This window comes from Squalius cephalus (genome assembly GCF_949319135.1).
Source record: "Squalius cephalus genome assembly, chromosome: 20".
NCBI classification, from domain to species: domain Eukaryota; kingdom Metazoa; phylum Chordata; class Actinopteri; order Cypriniformes; family Leuciscidae; genus Squalius; species Squalius cephalus.
In genome coordinates, this window is record NC_137141.1 from 19,921,597 (window position 1) to 19,941,343 (window position 19,747).

At 35.5% G+C, this 19,747-nt stretch overlaps 1 protein-coding gene across 1 annotated transcript; it reads right to left on the bottom strand.

Annotated features, from left to right (window-relative positions):
- Positions 1-1,601: 1,601 nt before the first annotated feature.
- Positions 1,602-19,563, bottom strand: papss2a (3'-phosphoadenosine 5'-phosphosulfate synthase 2a). Its single transcript, XM_079852728.1, has 12 exons — positions 19,295-19,563; positions 13,615-13,729; positions 12,401-12,636; positions 11,921-12,059; positions 11,621-11,739; positions 9,139-9,252; positions 7,547-7,658; positions 6,267-6,472; positions 4,990-5,125; positions 4,497-4,765; positions 3,636-3,865; positions 1,602-2,727 (listed from the first exon to the last, which is right to left on the bottom strand). Exons 1-12 carry the CDS (start codon positions 19,319-19,321, stop codon positions 2,586-2,588), a joined length of 1,845 nt encoding a protein of 614 aa, XP_079708854.1. The 5' UTR covers positions 19,322-19,563; the 3' UTR covers positions 1,602-2,585.
- Between the last annotated feature and the right edge of the window lie 184 nt (positions 19,564-19,747).

Below are 19,747 nucleotides of genomic sequence, written 5' to 3' on the forward strand. Positions count from 1 at the left end.
TTCAGTCCTTTCAATATAAAAGTCTTATCTACTGACTGACTTACTCATAAAGACAGTCTTTGCCGCCATCTAATAGCGAAATAATGTAACTTCTGTTGCTGTTCACGGTCAGGGACTATTTTTTCCAGCGGAAGGAAGCCTTTTAGTGATTTTACTTCATGAAAGTTGCATTGATACATATTTTTGGGGTTTAATATACATACAGGACAGTCTCTCGTACCTTATTGATTACATATATATATATATATATATATATATATATATATATATATATATATATATATGTATATGATAAATGTTAATTATTTTTTTACAAAAAAAAGTATATTTTTTACTGTCCTGAATAAGTTATTTTACATAAAATGTTTATATATAATTGACAAGACAAAATAAAAATGATAAAAATTGCCATTCAAAAGTTTACATACACTTGATTCTTAATACTGTGTCGTTACCTTGATGATCCACGGCTGTTTTTTTTTTTTTTTTTTTTTTTTGTGATGGTTGTTCACGAGTCCCTTTTTGTCCTGAACAGTTAAACTGCCCAATCAATGTTCTTAAGAAAAATCCTCCAGGTCCCGCAAATTCTTTGGTTTTCGAGCCTCTTTTGCATATTTAAACCCTTACCAGCAGTGACTGTATGGTTTTGAGATCCATCTTTTCACACACAATGCATCAAGAGCAGGGGTGTACTAATTTGATGTATAATACAACCATCGGGTCATGGGGACTTTAAACCCACTCAGCAGCTCTCGGATGATAAAAACCCTTTATTAACACAGTGTTTCACAAACCTGAATACCTCCAACTCTACATAGTTTTCCTAATCAAACATACTTGATTCCACTCTACTTATTATTAATCTACTCCAAAAATGGGTTTTAGAAACACTATAACACAAGGCACTAGATTTAGGGAAATGGGTGAGTGTGTCTTGTCCTTAACCCAAAGTAGGTCTCCCTGCCTCCAGCGGCTTATTTTATAGATGCTTGTTCCCTGGGAAAATCCATGCCACACATCCTGTACATACTCACTCGTAACCTTTTCAGGATTGCATAGCACTGCAACTGCAGTTAGCATATTTAAATAGGGTTACCTAGAACATGTTAGATCTAATGCTCTCATCCGCATTAAGTCTAATTGGGAATCCCCTAAATCCATTTGGGAATGCCTAGGGTCAAGTGGAACACACTCACAGCCCTGCTCCCTAAGTCGATCCATCAGCTTAGGAGTGATTCACCCGTAACAGATTTTGGGACCTATATTCTAGGGTGCATTATTTATGTTCAGGCCATGACCTCATATAATCTGATTATGAATTGCTCTTTGCATCACACGGGAATGAAAAAGTTCCCTAACCCTAACCACAACAGTTTGGTTACAAACTGTAACTGTTACCTGAAGTTATATTTGCATAATCAGCTATTTTTCCCATGGTGCCATGTGGTTTCTGTATGCTGTATACTGACGACCACCAGATGGCAGAGGAGCATCAATATTTCTGTGGATGAGCTGCATAACTTTTGCCCTTGATTCAAAGAACAGGAAGCAAGCTGTACATACAGTCACACTGTGAGCATCTGAAAAAGCAGCCACATGGTCATAATTATGTAATCACAGTACAAAGGTTTAATTAAAACAGAATAAGATATACAGATATCTAATTGACATTATATTTCATTTGCTGTTAAATCTTTGATAAAACAGTGTTACTCATTATCGTTTTTGAATGAACAAAATAAATATTTCCCTATATGCTTTCCCCAATATGGTCCCCAGATAACAACCCCTTTCTTATGTGATGTAAACAAAATTATTCAGGTTACGATGTAAAATCTGACTGCAATTTGGGCCACATGAAGACTGCTTTGATATACGCTAAGTTTGGGGTCAATAAGATTTTATAAGTATTTAGCAAGAATGCATTCAATTGATCAAAAGTGACAGTAAAGACTTTTACATTGTTAGAGAAAATGTATATTTCAAATAAATGCTCTGTTTAACTTTCTATTCATCAAAGAAAATAATAAGAAATGTTTCTTTAGCACCGAACCAGCATATTAGGATGATTTCTGAAGGATCATGTGACACTGAAGACTGGAGTAATGATGCTAAAAATTAATCTTTGCCATCACAGTAATAAATGACTTATTTTTTATTTATTAATCAAATAAATACAGCCTTGGTGAGCATTCAAAAAAAATGTAATCTTACCATCCCCAAACTTTTGAACAGTAGAGTAATTGCTTCATTTAGATTACAATCGATATATATTTTCACTTAAATGCACATTTCTAAATACAATTTAAGAACAAGATCTCATAATCTCTTTGGAACTGGCAATCTATAAATCAAGGCACATCAGTTTAAATTTCACAGTTGAGAAAGCATGTTCATATTTCCCTTTAAAAACAATGCTGTCGTAATATAATTATTCACAGGAAATCTTGACCACCTTTCCCACCAGCTCGTTGTAAGTGCGCACCTTCATTTTTCAATGCCTGAAGTAGTTCTAGAGGCAATGTGAACTACATGCTCTGTGATCTTCTGAGGTTTTCTGTGTTGGAACTTTCTTGTATGTGTCATCACTGGTCTTTCTGTAGGGAATTGTAATACTCGGTAAGGACCTTCCAGGCTTTAGGGGCCATGAAGCCCTCAGGAGGGTTCTCTCCACTGCGAGCCAGCTTGCGCATCTTGGTCCCGGAGATGAACTCAAACTCAGCATGTCTGAATTGAAAAATAGAGGTAGAACCAGTCTGACTTTCATGCTTCAGAACCACTAAGCAACCAGTTTACATGGTAATAATTTTTGCATAAGTCCCTGGTTATTGCGAAAAGACATTTATATACGTCACATCTATTCATAGTTTTCACGTGGCATCACACACTTATTGGAACTCCCACCTGGAGGGCAAAACAAGGCGTTCCTCCTGTTTTACTACATTGCGGCACTTTAAGTGTTTTCCGCATTAAGCGTTTTGGAATGTCCTGCTGATTTTAGTGATTGAAATACTGCAGCAGGTGCTGTGTATGGATCACAAGTGCCCAAAACTTGCAAAGAATTTTGTTCACATAGAAAATTGACAGGCCTGTGCTGCAGTTCTGTGGAAGATGTGCCCTCAATGTCTCCGTATCAGTCACATGACTGAAAACTATGAATTGGAATTTTCCATGGAATGCAATTTCCATTGGAATGCATGCAATCAGCATATTTTCAATGATTTAAATGCCCATTCATCTGTTCCTGTTAATGTCTTGTGAAGTACTGGAAATGCTCGGTCTTTCCATTTTGGTCATTTTTATTACTTTTGCAGTGACATAATCGATGAGCACAATTAATTGAAATGCCAAGAAACATGAGTCATGAGACTTTGCTTACAGGGCTTTTACTGGTCTGTATAATATTTTACTTTCATTTCTTTGGATAACTGTAAAAACAACTCTGTATTTTCTTTTCTCAAATGTGTTTATACTATTTTTGATAGATTTTTATGTACATGTAAATATGGTCAGTGTGTGTCATAACCATTGCCATAGTTAATTAATGGATACCAATAATAGAGATTTATAACCAGTAAATTTAAAAATATTTCAAGTACTGTTAGAATTTTGCACTTTATGCACTTCAATCTCACCTATCTTTGTCATAGAAGTCCATAGCTTTCTTGGTCTTATTGTATGCAGCCACTCTGAAAGGGATAATATCCACAGATGTGAGTCCAGGTGCCATGGACAGAACTTTAGCTCCATGAGTTGGTTCATAAAGGTCCTTCCCTGACTCTGGGTGGGGCATCCCAGCAGGATCACGACCCACAATGTAAAAATTAGAACCTGCTACCATCCTTGCACGACAGTGCCACTGGACCTGACAGACACATGGACAAGGTTAGTATTTGTAAGGGTGGCACTTATATGTTATGTGTAAAATTAAATGAATTCATGAGAATCTTAGATTATGAACCGGATATAATTTTAGATAAATCTCTTTAAATATATAGCTTTATTTAATCTACCATTCAAAAGATTTTTTTTATTTTTTTTTACATTTTTAAAAGTAAAATACAGTAAAAAAAAAACAGTAATACTGTGAAATATTATTACTATTTTACATATATTAAAATGTAAAAAAAAATTCTAAATCATTCTAATATGCAGATTTGGTGCTTAAAAAAACATTGATTTTTATTATAAATGTTTAAAACAGTGATACACGATTCTTTGATAAATAGAAAGGTCAAAAGAACATCATTTATTTTAAATAAATATCTTTTGTTACATTATAAATGTCTTTACTCTCACGTTTGATCAATTTAATGGATCCTTGCTTAAGAGTATTAATTTCTTTCAAAAATAAAATATACACCCCAAAATATTGGATGGTTGTGTAAACTAAAAAAGTGCTTAAAAAATGCTTAGCATTACTAAAATCTGCGTGTGTAAAAGGGCTCTATATGTCATTGTTCATAGGCATGTGTGAAAGAACACCTAGTACGTACCTCTGTAGGCCCAGCGTACATCATAGGAGAGGGAAAGATGGCCACAATGGTGGACTGAGGGTCTAGAATGCCGTCGTCCAGCACGGCAGCATGCTGTTTCATTCTCCATTCAAGAGGCACGTCATCATCTTTGGTCCAGCCACCCAAAGGATGCAAAAGTAGCACTGGTCTACGATACCCATGTTCCTTCAATTGTCGACGCGTGTCGGTCATTAAAAGGGCGTGGCCATTGTGCACTGGGTTCCTCAACTGAAAAGCAAACACTGCGTCTGGGAAAACAATGAAATTGTCAATTCCAGTTAGTGCTTTAATTGGTTTAATTGGAGGTCAATGGGGTCCATTAACTGTTTAAGTTACCAACATTCTTCAAAATATCTTAATTTGTGTTCAGCAGAAGAAAGAAATTCATACAGGTTTGGAACAACTTGAGGGTGAGTAAATCATTTTGGTGAACTATCCATTTAACTGTCCTCTTTAACCCATTTGCTTATACCTGCTTTCATCTCTTTAAATCTCTGCTTCAGCTCCCTTGGAGTGAGACGGTACTGATCCAGTCCATCATTCCATCTGATTCGCTCCAATACCTCTAGCTCACCCCCTACCAGCCAGTCACCGCTTTCCAAAACCATCTATTCACAGGTAAGTGGTTAAAGAATGTAGTTAATGTGCATTTGTGAGTTTTAACAGCAGAGGTGGACAAAGTACACAACTTCGTTACTTGAGTGAAAGTACAGATACTACTGGTCAAATATTACTCCGTTACAAGTAAAAGTTATAAAGACTGATTTTTACTTAAGTAAAAGTACAGAAGTACTTGTTTTTAAAAGTACTAAAGTAAAAAGTAAATGTCAATGCATTGTTTTATTATTGTTGCATTGTTGTATGTAATACTTACAGTTTTTTGCCTCTGAATCTATGGCTGCCCTCATATCATTATCAACTTTATTTCTAGAACGCAGTTCCAGTAGTGGGATTGAATGTGAGATTGAATGAGTGCACTCAATAACGTCCACAATGGTTTCGGACACCCAAATGGCCCAAATAGTGCCCTATTTAAAGTTTTTTGACTTTTAGTATTAATATGTTAGCCTTACTGTTATCTATAAGCTAGTGTGCTCCAAAACAATGACAAAATTCGCATTTAGGAGACCAAACCCAACGTTGAAAATAAAAATCAGGTTGATGTCAGAATCCAACGTCAGATTGACGTTAATCTCCAATGTTGGACAGACGTTCCAAACAAAATCCAACGTCGGATGCTGACGTCAATCCAACGTCGGGTTCAGACGTCAACCTGACTTTCATTTCCAACCAAAATGCAACCTCTGCAACCAAAATCATCCCCTGACTGACGTTACTACTTTCTACTCAAGGACCTTGACACAAATGTAGTGGAGTAAAAAGTACGATATTTGTCTTTCAAATGTAGTGAAGTTAAAGTAAAAAGTTTCCGGAGAAAATAATACTCAAGTAAAGTACAGATACTTAAAAAGTGTACTTAAGTACAGTACTCAAGTAAATGTACTTTGTTACTGTCCACCTCTGTTTAACAGTCATTCATTGCAACAGTTGTATTCTCTCTTTTTTTGGTTTTTTAAAGCAAGTATTATGAGTTTCAGTTAGTTAGTTTTATTATTTAAGAAACAATTTGTGCCATTTCGGAGCCCTTAAGTTACGTGTATTCAGCTGAGACTTCTTAAAGTTTTCCTCAATACTTTAGTATTTTTTATGCATTCATTATCATTACATTGGTTAAAAAATATTTAATACCTTTATGTAAGGGTGTTTGGGACAGGTTGTCCCCCACTGGTGAGCACATCGCTCTTCCTTTCGATGTTCAAAGAACTCTGGGCTGCGTATGATGGCGACACGTTTTCCCTGGTACTCAAGAGCCACAGCTGCACTGCCTTGAAGACGTTCTTTAATCTCGCTGGCAACAGGAAGGACAATGGGTACTGAGAGGTTGATGATACCACCTGTATTTAGGGATAGGTAAGTTAATCAACACATATTATAAATAATTTTGAAGAGATCACTTTATTTATTTATAAAACATCTAAATTCACATTTAATCATGACTTACAAATGAGGAGAACAATACAGTCGATTAAACCAACAAAAGGGCAACAATAAATGCTGTGACGAGTCCCAGTTTGTCTAGCACATTTTTTAAAAATAAATAGAAAAAAATCTATATAATACAAATCAAATAGAAAGTGTTAGTATTAATGGATCAAGCCATTTTCAAGAAATGGCTAAAGTCTCAGCAGCTCAGCTTGAGTTAAACAGATCATTCCAAAAGCAAGGAACAGTCAAATAAAAGTCTGTAAAAGTGATTTTGTGCCTCTTTGAGATGACACCAGAAGGCGCTGTTCAGTTTTTGGAGGGCACATAAGTCTAAAGTAGTGAATTTAGGTATAGGGGAGCAGAGCAAGTGATTGTTCTCCATAGGCAAACATTGGTGCCTTGAATTTGATGCGAGAGGCTGTTGGTAACCAGTGCAAACTGGTGAAGAGAGGTGTGACGTGCTCATTAGCATCATCATTAGCTACCTGCTCAATTAAATGCCGCTAACAATGTATGTCAGTACACTGAATAATATTCGCTTGCATGCAATTGCAAATACTTTGAAAATACTGCCTCCTCCCCTGACCGATGTTTGCTAACCACCCCAATTAAAGCGAGCAAAGCGTGCGAGTTTCACAGAAAGCCAGATCATTGCATCATTCTGTCTCCTGCAAGCAGCACTGGCACCTGCTATTTTATGCATGAAACATCTTCTTTTTCAGACTTCTGCTACTGGTGCCATCGCCAACATTAAGACGATTATCCTGACTAAGTGTGATTACTTGTGTGTCGAATAAAAACGAGTTGTACTAATAATTGGAAGGAGTTGTCTAGTACAGCAACAAGAGACTGCCGATGGCTAAAACATTTGAGACACCTTTTTAAATGTGTGTGCTTGTACGTTACTGAGAACAGGCGCGCTCAACTCCCAAACCGTTTATGGGTGCGAGTTATAAAGAAGTTATCAAATGCTTGTATGTTACCATCCAGGAGGGTGTTGAAGTGAATGACTTGTAGGTATTCTTTCTCCGTCATGAAGCCCTTTAGAGGACTGGCCCATCCTTCAGCCAACACCTGCACCCACTGTAAGTCTAACTACACACACAAACACAGAAAGCTTTTTACAAACGGAACAGCTAGCTAATATCATATTCTTCAAAAATGTCTGTTATGATTGATTGTCTGTAGGAAGGATTATGTAACAACTTTGTGCAATAATAAGTGAAAATACATCTCAAGTCAATAATTTTATCCCTTAAAACTAATCGTTGATAACCGAAATGACATATTTAAATATTTTTTCCTGTGAAAAAATGTATTCATGCCTTAAAATAGCTTGAATGTAACTCTACACCAGCGGTGTCAAACTCAGTTCCTGGAGGGCCACAGCCCTGCAGAGTTTAGCTTCAACCCTAATTAAACACACCTGATCAGCTAATCAAGTCCTTCAGGCTTATTTGAAAACTGCAGGTGTGTGTGTGTGTTGAAGCAGGGTTGGAACAAAACTGTGTAGGGGTGTGGCCCTCCAGGAACTGAGTTTGACACCTGTGCTCTACACCAGTGGTTCCCAATCCTGGTCCTGGGGACCCACAGCTCTGCACATTTTATATGTTTCCTTTATCTGACACACCCAGTTCAGTTCATAGAGCTCTTTCCTAACGAGATGATGATCTGAATCAGGTGTGTTAAATGAGGGAGACATACAAACTGTGCAGAGCTGTGGGTCCCCAGGACCAGGATTGGGAACCACTGCTCTACACCCTTGCTTCATTTAGTATAAGCGGACACATGAATATGCATATTAGTCCCCGCCTCCACTCACTCATACAGGGTCGTCTACAAGTCGATGTATCAGAATGGTAATGGGTTTTATGTATCACTCTCTACAATGTTGGACACATAACGATAATTAATATGATTAGCCTTTTGCTTGACTAAGTTATCAAACAGCTAATGTTACATAAAACTATGTTCCCGTTCGCCATCCTAGAGTCAGAAAGCTGCCTTCTAAAAAATTAGCATCTTTAGAAACGTTTCGAACAACTCAGAACGTCAGTGGAGAAAGGCATATAATTCATTGTAATATACATAATTCACCTGATTTTTCATATCAACAGAAAAATATAGCAGGATAACCTGACTTCTCTTGAGAGAATAGTTAATGATATGCTAAAGCCCACTCACACAATGATATGATTGGTTATAAGGTAGTTTGTGACGTAAGAAACACAGACGATTTCAAACCGCGTTTTTGAGACTGTTTTTCACTGGAGATTTAAGGAGAAAATACTCATCAATGGTGTTGACTTATGAAATTGCACATGGTTTGTCTTAAAGCATATTAAATACACCACATAGACATATAAACAACATTAAAAACTTGATTTTCACCACAGGGGGTCTTTAAGAAATAATTATTGTTGTGGGATTCTGGAATAAATTTCCATCGTAATAAGGGAACACTGTTCACAGGCTGATAAAGCTGCTGTGTGTCATCCTGTCAATAATTCACTCATATTTATGAACACTTGAACATGAGTGGTCCCTGGCCTTGAGGACTAATGCTACCTGTTACCTTGGTGATGCTGATAGAGGGCAGGGTGTTAGCGTCTGCCTGTGCCAGCTTGAGTCTGTTCTCAGGCACAAACAGTTCATTAATCTCCTCTACAACTCCACTGGGAACAATGCTCTGAGAAAGACAGAGAAAGAGAGATCAAAGAAAAAGAAAAAAATGTATTCATCTAATGGCATGTGCAAATGTTACCTTGAGCTATTTCTACCTGATCTGACCCTTGAAAAATACTTTCATTGCTGAAATTGCAATGAAGTCAGGTTTGTTCAGTAATAGATAACTTCCTTGATGTGAATGAAAGCAGTTAATTAAAATTTGACAACATGAAGTACGTTACAAGTTTTTTACCATTATTAATGTGGAGGTGAAGATTATAAGTATAGAATAGTTTGTACTTTCATAATATAATTTTTTCTAATGTTCGGCCAAGGAAAGTTGACATCGTCACCCTTTGTTAAAATATTATTAAAGATTTTATAAGGACTTTGCATTGTTGTGCTTGGAATCAATTGTTTTATTTGTGAAAACACAATGAAATCTGCCAAACTGTGCAGAAGTTATTTTTTGCCAGGCCATCATACAAAGAAATTATGAACACATGTACTGCCAAACAAGAGAGAACTAAAAAATGATTAATAACTGGTTAAGTTATAGTCAAAATAGCTGTACTTTGCATTTTTTGCCAAATAATTTTGTCAGATAAATTCCTTAACCAAGTTTACCATAATGAAAAATAAATATACTAAAATGTATTTGAAATACATTTATTTTATGCTAAGCATACTACAAATACATTTACATATGTATGTACTTAATATAAATACCCTGCAATTGTACTTTTGGTATACTAAATTGATGTACTTAAAGTCTGCTAAATTGGAACAAGTCATTTTGTACTTTGTGGTTATCTGGAAATAGTGCTGAAGTTCAACTAAAGATATACTTAAGTATATTTGATTGTGCTAAAGTGGAACTAGTCCAAGTGTACTCTAGGTACACTTTAAATATATTTAAAGACTTATATTATACAGAGATCCTACTATCCTTACTAATAGTGATATTAAACACATTTTAAGGCTTAATTTTAAGAAATGTGCATTGTGCAATAAAGAAAAACTCCAAATAAAGTTGAATTATATGTAAGTCTCAAGCGATATGTTAGTAAATATTTACTATATATATGGATTTGTAGTATACTTAGTATGAAATAAATGTATTTTAAATACATTTTGGTATAGGTTTTTTTTTGTGTGTGTGTGTTTTTCCTTCATATTTAAAATATATAAAAAAAAATAATAATAATATTTTCCTTATATTTTTATGGTTTAATACTAGTAGGGTAATTAAAAACGTCTTTGGCCAATACTGTATTTAATAAGATGTAGACTATTTGCAAACAATCAAACTTTTCCGTAGTGTTTTTAAAGCTCGCCAGCTCCTAATTATGAACTTATTGTATGGAAAAGATCTATGTATGTTGCATGTCTGGTTGTATTTCTGGATTTCTTTTCATGTTCATGTTGGTCAGCTTCCCGCCACTTCTTGTTCACAGGTTCACCGTCCTCATTAGTTCATTTAGTTTAGCTGTGTCTTGTTAATTAGTCTAGTTAGCTCCCCTTGTTTTCCATGTATATATTCCCTGTTTTCTTCCTCTGCCTTTGTCGGTCGACATTGATGTTGGGTAGTGTTTATCCATGTAATGTTGTGTTCGATGATTAAAGTCTTCTTTCTCCAGTAATTCCTTGTCGTGAGTACTTCTATATGCACCACCTTATGTAACGATGTAAAGGTTCTTTAAAAATTACACTAATGTTCAAAAGGTTTAGGTCAGTACAAACTGTTTTCTATTTTCAGATATTTCATAGATTTTATGCTAAAGAAACATTTCTTTGTATTATCAATGTTGAAAAGAGTTGTGCTGCTTAATATTTTTGTGGAAACCGTGATCCTTTTTTTTCAGGATTCTTTGATCAATAGAACATTCAAAAGAACATTATGTCTTTATACTCACTTTTGATCAGCTCAGTATTAATTTCTCTGGGGGTGGGGGTGGGGGTGGGGGTGGGGGTGGGGGTTGGGGGGTTAGTTCATGGTTCATGACTGTTTCAGGAAGCACGGAAGGGAGGGGGGTGGGGGGGACGGGATGAGGAGGAGGGAGGGTCGAGCTAGCCTCCGTTTTGTTTGACAATACTTTGAACGTCAACAAGAAGTGACGTCACCCAACATCGATTAGAGCACCTTTAAAGAAAGAACCAGATTCAATTTTACTACCAGGAAACTAGAGTAAAACATTCTGCTCTCTCTATTAATGTTGTGGCATTCAGATAGATATGTAGCCAGAGGCTTGTGGTAATATCTGACAATGGCTTCAACCTTGGACTTCTGACCATGAGGTACTCTAAAGATAACGGTAGGCTATTTGTGCACCAATTGAGAAACGGTAAATAAAATGTATTCCCAAGCCTGTGTTCAGCTCCTGACTAACCTGCTCCTTCAACAGGTTCACCACCTGCTGAATGCATTCGTTCACTGTGAGCTCTCCGGTCTTCAGAATCAGCTCACAAGTCACTGGACACTCATACATAGAATCTATACCGGTGAAGCCTGGGTGAGAAATGAAGCATGGAAAACAGGGGAAGATGAGAATGAAAGAAGAAAGTTGAGTATATTTATGTTTAGTCTGCTCTTTTTGCAGGATGTGTCTATGGTTTTCTGTTAAGTTGTTTTGAACATTTTTCTTTTTTTTGGAACAGCACAGTTTTAAAGTTTCAATTTTTTATAGTACCTTTAATCTCCCCAGCTCTTGCTTTTTTGTAGAGTCCTTTAACGTCTCTGCTCTCACACACCTCCAGAGGAGCGTTTACAAACGCTTCAAAAAATGGCAAACCCGCTTTCTCATGGATGCTTCGGGCCTCTGCACGGTCCTGCAGAGTAAAGAAGTTGAGCATTATGGATTTTATTTTTTAAAAAACAAAGTTTTTGTTGCTCTTTGTGTTGCATGTGTCGGGTTATTCTCATTTGTATGTCGCTTTGAATAAAAGCGTCCACTAAATGAATAAATGTAAATGTTAAGACCTTTTGTACTACAGTGAAAAACCCATCAACATATATCCTAGAAGACACATTTGATTTAAAGAAACCTTGCATAAACTTTCTAATAATGTTGTGATTTTGTTTTGATCTTCTGATTCAAATCAAAACGTAGTACAACCAATTTCACTGGATTAGTGATAAAATAATCACAGTCGCTGGTGTGGTTGCTCACTTTGGTAAACGGCGAGATGAAGCTTGTAATGCAAACAAGCCCAGCATCTGCAAACAGTTTGGCCACCTCAGCAATACGCCGAATATTCTCCTCTCGATCCAGAGAAGTAAAGCCCAGGTCCTTATTCAGGCCGTGACGGATGTTATCACCATCCAAAGAGTAGCAGGGAATGCCGTGAGAGACCAGATACTCCTCTAAAGCGAATCCCAATGTTGTCTTTCCAGCCCCTGATAGACCTGCACACACACACAAAGGCAATGAAATAAGAGATTCCTTACACTTGGATATCATTTGAAAAGATTTTTTTTTTTTTTTTTAAAGAAATTAATACATTAAATTGCTCAAAAGTGACAGTAAAGACATTTACCCTCGGTTACACAGATTACAATGCATGTTTGAGCTGTTTTAACTAAAAGGAACTTGCACTGACATGTCTTAAAATATGTCAGTGTCATTGTTTTGTCTCAAGATGCACACTAGTAATGTTTTTCCGTAAGGCACGTTTATTAAAGCTACTTAAATATCCTAATTGAACTAAAGCCTAATCCTGGCTTAATTCAAGCCCTGTCTGTGAAACCGGGCCTAATAATGTAATGGTTTCTACAAGGATATTAAGCAGCACAACTGTTTTCAACATTGATAATAATAAGAAATGTTTCATGATCACTAAATCAGCATATTAGAATGATTTCTGAAGGATCATGTGACACTGAAGACTGGACTAATGTTTGCTGAAAATAAAGCTTTGCCATCAAGGAATAAACGACATTTTAAAATATAAGATTTTTTTAAATTGTAACAATATTTCACAATATTACTATTTTTACTGTATTTTTGATCAAATAAATGCAGCCTTGGTTTGCATAAGAGAGAAATATTACTGAATCTTTTGAATGGTAGTTTATAAAACAGTAAAATTCCCATGATTTTTCACTTCTTTTTAAGTAAATAAAAAAATGTATGAATCCAGTGTAAGATGAGTTTTACGGAATACATTTCTGTTTTGGTGTTCTTGATCCATACTGATGGGGCAGTGGAGGTATAAGGCAAAAAAAAACTTAGTGTTTTTTTATTAGTTGGCGCCTGGGGTTTAAAGTTCAGACCAACTTGTTTTACAAGCATCACAGGTTTGTGAATTTATTTCCCCATTTAAATTTGCTTTGCCAGACATCTTGTGTGATTTCTCCTGGTTTTAAAGTGAAGAAATGCATTACCTGTGAGCCAGACTGTACATCCTCTGAAACCTCCTCTGGTTCCTACGATCTGCCCCCTCTTGCTGCGGCTGACATGATGAGCCTGGAATACCACATTAGTGGACTTTTGCAGATCCTACAACACACACATGGAAACATACTAACATTTAGAGCAATATTTAGTGTAGTATTAGTATTGTATACACTATACCTGAGCATAGGAATACACAATGGGCTGTCATACTCCAGTTACATTTTCCGTTTACAATACATCCACATTTGGCAGATGCTTTTGTACTATTGCCTTTTGACATCAAGGAAGTTTTTTGTCTTTATGTACCTCCAGAGCTTGTAGCCACATTGCATTCAAGGGATATATGCAATCCCTGGGAATCAAACCCTATATTGCCATTAATAGTGTCATGCACTGCTGTTTAAACCACAGAAATGCTGGAACTCTTCATGCACTTTATTCTAATACATTAATTTACTCACTGCAGTTTAAGTCTCATAAAGAGATCCACAGAAAAATAATAATAAAAAAAATTCCATATATATTTTTAATGCCTTTTTACAGTGCATTTACAGGCTGTTTGGTTCTAGTATTTAATAAAAACTGCTTCTTAGTAGAAGCTTTCCTGAGTGCAGGGTTCGTACACATACTGTAAATGAAATTTCATGACTTTCAAGGATTTTTCAAGCACTACTTTTTTGGTTTTCAATGACTACCATCGGAGATCTCACTTTTCAAACAATATCCTTATCTTTTAAATTCGAAAAAAGCTAAATAGATAAATAAAAATATACTATTAAAACAGAATGGTACAAATAAAGTGCAGCGCATGCAAAGTATACAATGACTGTGGCAACTTTAAGTATTGGACCATTAACAAAACCCTAGAACTTTTAGTGTATAAAAGGCCAAATAGAAAGTATATAACCTTCTTATTCAATTCTTATTAAAAGATGTAATAACAGAAGAATAAGGATTTAATTTGTAAAATGTAAAGCATTTCATTGTAACAATCTAATGACTTGATTGCACTAAAATATTATAATTTTTTATGGGTTTGTTTTTTGTTAGAACTTATTTAAATGAAATACAATTAAATACAAAGTTTATAATGGCTATATTCTTCAATAAATAATATTTTATATTATAATGTTGGCGTACTAGGTATTGAGAAGCAAGGTTGTCAACAAGGAAATTATTTTGTCTTTGAACAACACCTTATAATGCGCATTTGACAGGCAAAGCGGCTCTGGGGTGAAGCTGAATCTGACGTTTTACTTTAAAGAGATCAATCCATTGACCAGCGCTGTACCATTTATTGGGAAATCCTCTTGACCATTGAAAGGGCAGTGATACTATGACAAAGATATCGCTTTCCTCATTTAAACAATTTTTTTAATATGAATATATGATTGACCCGAAGAATGAAAGCTGTATCATATACTTGGACGTAGGGGTGGGCGATATACCGGTATTAACCTGTAGAAATTTGTCAACCGGTAGAGATTTTTGACTATTGTCTCTATCGTGTTTTTTTAACCATTGCGGTTTGAAAACAGGTGGTTTTAAACCATTGAAACACAATTGCAAAGAGAACTCATTTCAGTATATGTGCGCGCTCTCTGAGAAACTCTGAGAAACGAACTAAACGGAGTGCTTTTTGCCAACTAATTAGGCTTGAACGGTTAAATATACATACCTATGTTTAAGTGATGTATTTGCAAGTAAACAGTCATTTATGTCTAAAGTGAACGTTAACAGTAGCCTACAAGTTCACTTAACGCACAAGTATATTGGATCCGTGCAGTCGATCTTAAAGTGACAGCATCCAACCAACACTATCTCACGACCAATTCGTACGAATTCGTACGAGTGATAAAAAGGTGGCTAATTCGTATGAATTCGTACGACCCCACTCGTACGAATTTGTACGATTTGTTTAAACCCACGTGATGGGTAGGTTTAAGGGCGGGGTCAGGGGTAGGTCATTCGTATGAATTCATACGAATTGGGCAATTCGTAAAATATGTACGATTTAGCAAAAATCTACGAGTGAGGTCGTATGAATTCGTACGAATTAGCCACCTTGTTGAATTGTTACGAATTGCCGTGAGATCAGGTTGATCCAACTGTACCTGCTTTCATTATTAATGCTAATCAAACAACAAAAAAAGAGAGAAAATCTCTCACTGCTCTTGACTGAATCACTTTTGTAACTTTAAAAAGAATAAATGTATATTTAATTTACACATTAAAGACTGTGCAGTGTTTCTTGTATACTTTAATGTAATATTTCTAGCGCTTGAAGTTTTTTAGGTTGATCTATTTCATTTGTGTCTTTGTTCTATTGTAATTTGTTTTCTTTGCTCTTTCTTTATCCCAGTTTACTTGTCTTCGGTAAGCTTGAGAGTTTATTTAGGCTAGTATTAGTTTTTAAATGATATTGAAAATGGTAATAAGAATCATGAAATTTCAATGGTATAAAAAATGTTGATATCATAACCGTATTTAAAGCAAGAATAACTATAGCGTGATATAAGACTTTGGTCACATTGCCCACCCCTACTTGGAAATATATGAGTAATATCAAGCTCATAGCCAAGTTTCACAATTTCCACAAAAATATGAATCAAAGCAAATGTTTTCGACATTTATAATAAGACAAAATGCTTCTTAAGCACAAATTTTCACAAACAGATTTTCAAAGGATCATGTGGCACTGAAGACTGAAGTAATGATGCTGAAAATTCAGCTTTGCCAAGCAGGAATAAATGACATTTTAAATGATAATAGAACAGAAGTGTTTTAAATTTGAATAATATTTCACACTTACTGTTTTTACTGTATTTGAGATCAAATAAATGCAGCACAAGAGATTTCTTTAAAAAACAAACAATTTTGAGTGGTATTGTATGTGTGTGAGGCAGAAATCAAAGCAATGGACACAATATATTTATTAATCCTAAAGATAAAACATATATAAGCAGAATCATAATTATGCAAGTTGATTTACTTCTCTTTTTCTTAGTTTGGAAAATCCATATGTGCTGGGAAGAATTTACTGTTAAATGCACAATGGATCTAAGATATGATAGAAGAAGTACTTAAAATATCAGTGTTACAGCTATTGGTCTCAAATTGGGAGTTTAATACAATGTGGTTATTGTACAGTCATTGTAGCCATAACTTATACATCTCTCTCTCTCTTACACACACTCATACGTTGTGTTGTATTGCCTTAACCCCAGTTCCCTGCAGAGCTCCGCTCTTGAGAACTGAGTTGGAAAAATACTGTTTGTGCAAGACAAAACAGAAAAAAAAAACAACGCTGGTTTATAAACAGAAAACTATATTCATTAACTAGGAATGTGTCTGCATCAACTTTGGACAGGACACACACCCATAGGTCAGATATAAAAATATTGCTGGCTGCTACATGTCAGATAAAAAAAAGATAAATCATGCATTAACCACTGTCAGTGATGTAATTTATCTGTACACTCTCACACACAGCCTTTTCTTTATACCCCCGTCTCCAATTTACTTGTGGGGTGCTTGAAAAACAAATAGATTCATTCATTACACACCCTACATGGCTACCAAAGAATCCCAATAACAGACCACCTCTCTTAAACGCACACTTTTTCTCTGTTAAGCCAGACATGCAGTGTCAGTAGGCTTATGAATGAACACTGTACTAACAGCCTGAATATGTGAATGACTTGCATGGCATGAAATAAGCTGAATATACTCTGACCTCTGAACAGACTCTGGATCTTTGTCTTTCTGACTGCAGTGCAGATGTCATATTTCAGTGTATTCTAAGACAGCAAATCAGGGCAGAGAAATCTTGTAACGTCTTTGATGGTTTGTCTTATAAAAATATGGTTTTAAAAATCAGTGTTATTTTTTTCAGCTATAACTTGAAGTGATTTCTAAAATATTTAAATGATATGTTAAAATGTATTGAAAATAGGCAGTTAAGAACTACTGCTCCCTTTTACTCTTATCTTTGAGAAGGACTTTATTATATAAAGTTAATTACAAAGTTAGTGTTTATAGACTCAATATAAAGGTACATGGCCGCACGAAAAACACCTAAACTACCAAGTGTGATGATAGTTTTTTTCAAGTGCACATTGCCTCACTATGAACTCTGGTCTATGACTCAGATTAACTGACATGAACTCTAAGACAGAGCACTACGCAAGCGTGAAACATTTCATATTGTATAGATGGAACTGTGCTATTTCCAAATATTACAAGAAATTATTCCTATATTATTTGTACAGTTATTATAGCAATATTTGTACAAATATTATAGGAATGATTTCTTGTAATATTTGGAAATAGCAAATTACAGGAATACTGTTTATTTTCTCTAGCAATGGTTTTGTATATTGGTTTTAAACATCTATTTCAAAACATTCTTTTTTATTTTTTTATAAATGAAGTTTTTATTGGTTTTCTTAATACATAAAACATACCAAAACAAGCAACAACAAAAAAAAAAAAAAAAAAAACTTCATACAAAACAAACAGACAAAATAATAAAAAATAATAATACTAATTATAGAATTTACATTTCAATGCACAACAGTGTAGGCAAGTCTCAACTCCATCATGTGTCCCAAAACATTCTTAAATTAAGAAACTATTCCAGTATTATCATATTTTAGCAGTACAGTGGTTCGATAAACAAGTGAACACAATCAAATTACACTGGCATATTTAGACAAGCATATAGGCTATATAATAAAGGTCGATTTTTATTACATTTTTCTAAAATTTTCTCGGTATTTTCTCGTAAATGGCATGGTGTCACATTATTTTAAATGGTATAAATTTATAGGCAATTTATTAATTTCAGTATAGGCCTACCTATTGACCAACATAATGGTGTTATAGGCTATTTCTGTATATTACATTTTACATTTTTTTCACGACATGAAAATTCATAATTGTTTTGCTTTTTAAATTTAGCTACAAGGCCAACGTTTATGTTCTCACATTTTTGTTTAATATTAATGGGATAGTTCACTTCAAAATTAAAATTTTGTCATCATTTACTCACCCTCAAGTTGTTTCAAACCTGTATGAATTTCTTTCATCTGCTGAACACAAAGGAAGATATTTTGAAGAATGTCAGTAACCTGGGACGTTAACTGGACCCATTTACTTCCATAGTATTTTTTTGTCCTACTATGGAAGTCAATGGGTCCAGTTAACTGTTTGGTTACTGACATTCTTCAAAATATCTTCCTTTGTGTTCAGCAGATGAAAGAAATTCATACAGGTTTGAAACAACTTTAGGGTGAGTATATGATGACAGAATTTTCATTTTGAAATGAAAATCTCTTTAATCACTTAGTTTACAGTATTTTTTTCAGTTATATACATTTAACAAGCTTTTTGTCAAGCCAGTATGTCTAGCCTAACACAGATTTGAAGCAGAGCGCTTGCCCAATATCTCCCCAAATGATCGCAGACTGTTATATAACACTAACACATTTAAAAAAAAAAAAGTTGTCTGACATTACGGCGAACCCCATTCAGGCATCTCAGACAACCCTTGCTAAACACACCGATTGCCTAAAGCACGCCAACGAAGAAAAATACAGCCCTGACAAAATAAACAATCCACGACAGAGAAGTTTTGCCAGCAACGGCTCCTAGTCTAAATCTCACCGGTTTTAGTGTTGTGTTTCCAGGCATCTCGCTGCGGTGAAGTGCGCTCTGGTTTGGACTTTCGCTCGGAGGCGGGGCGGACTGAACGCGCAGGTGAACTTTAAGGAGGTAGCCTAGTCTAGTTTGTGGAGATGCAGACAGAGAAGCGTTTTTAAGAGCGATGCGCGACACGTAGCATTCCAACGGCCCAGCTTTCGTCCCACCTCCCGGGACATACAATCTGCATACGGCTGAATGGAGAGCAGTGTACCGGTATGAGACTGTAAGCACGGAGGAGGAGGGATCAAGAGCTACGGGATAGAAGGGGCGGAGAGAAGGATGTGAAGAGAAAAGAACCCCTTGTTCTGCGTTCATGTGTAAAATTAAAATGATTTTGGGAAGAGTGCAAATGATTTATGGAGTGAAACTGTCGTCAATTGCCAAAAAGACATTTTAAACAAAACTTTTTAACGA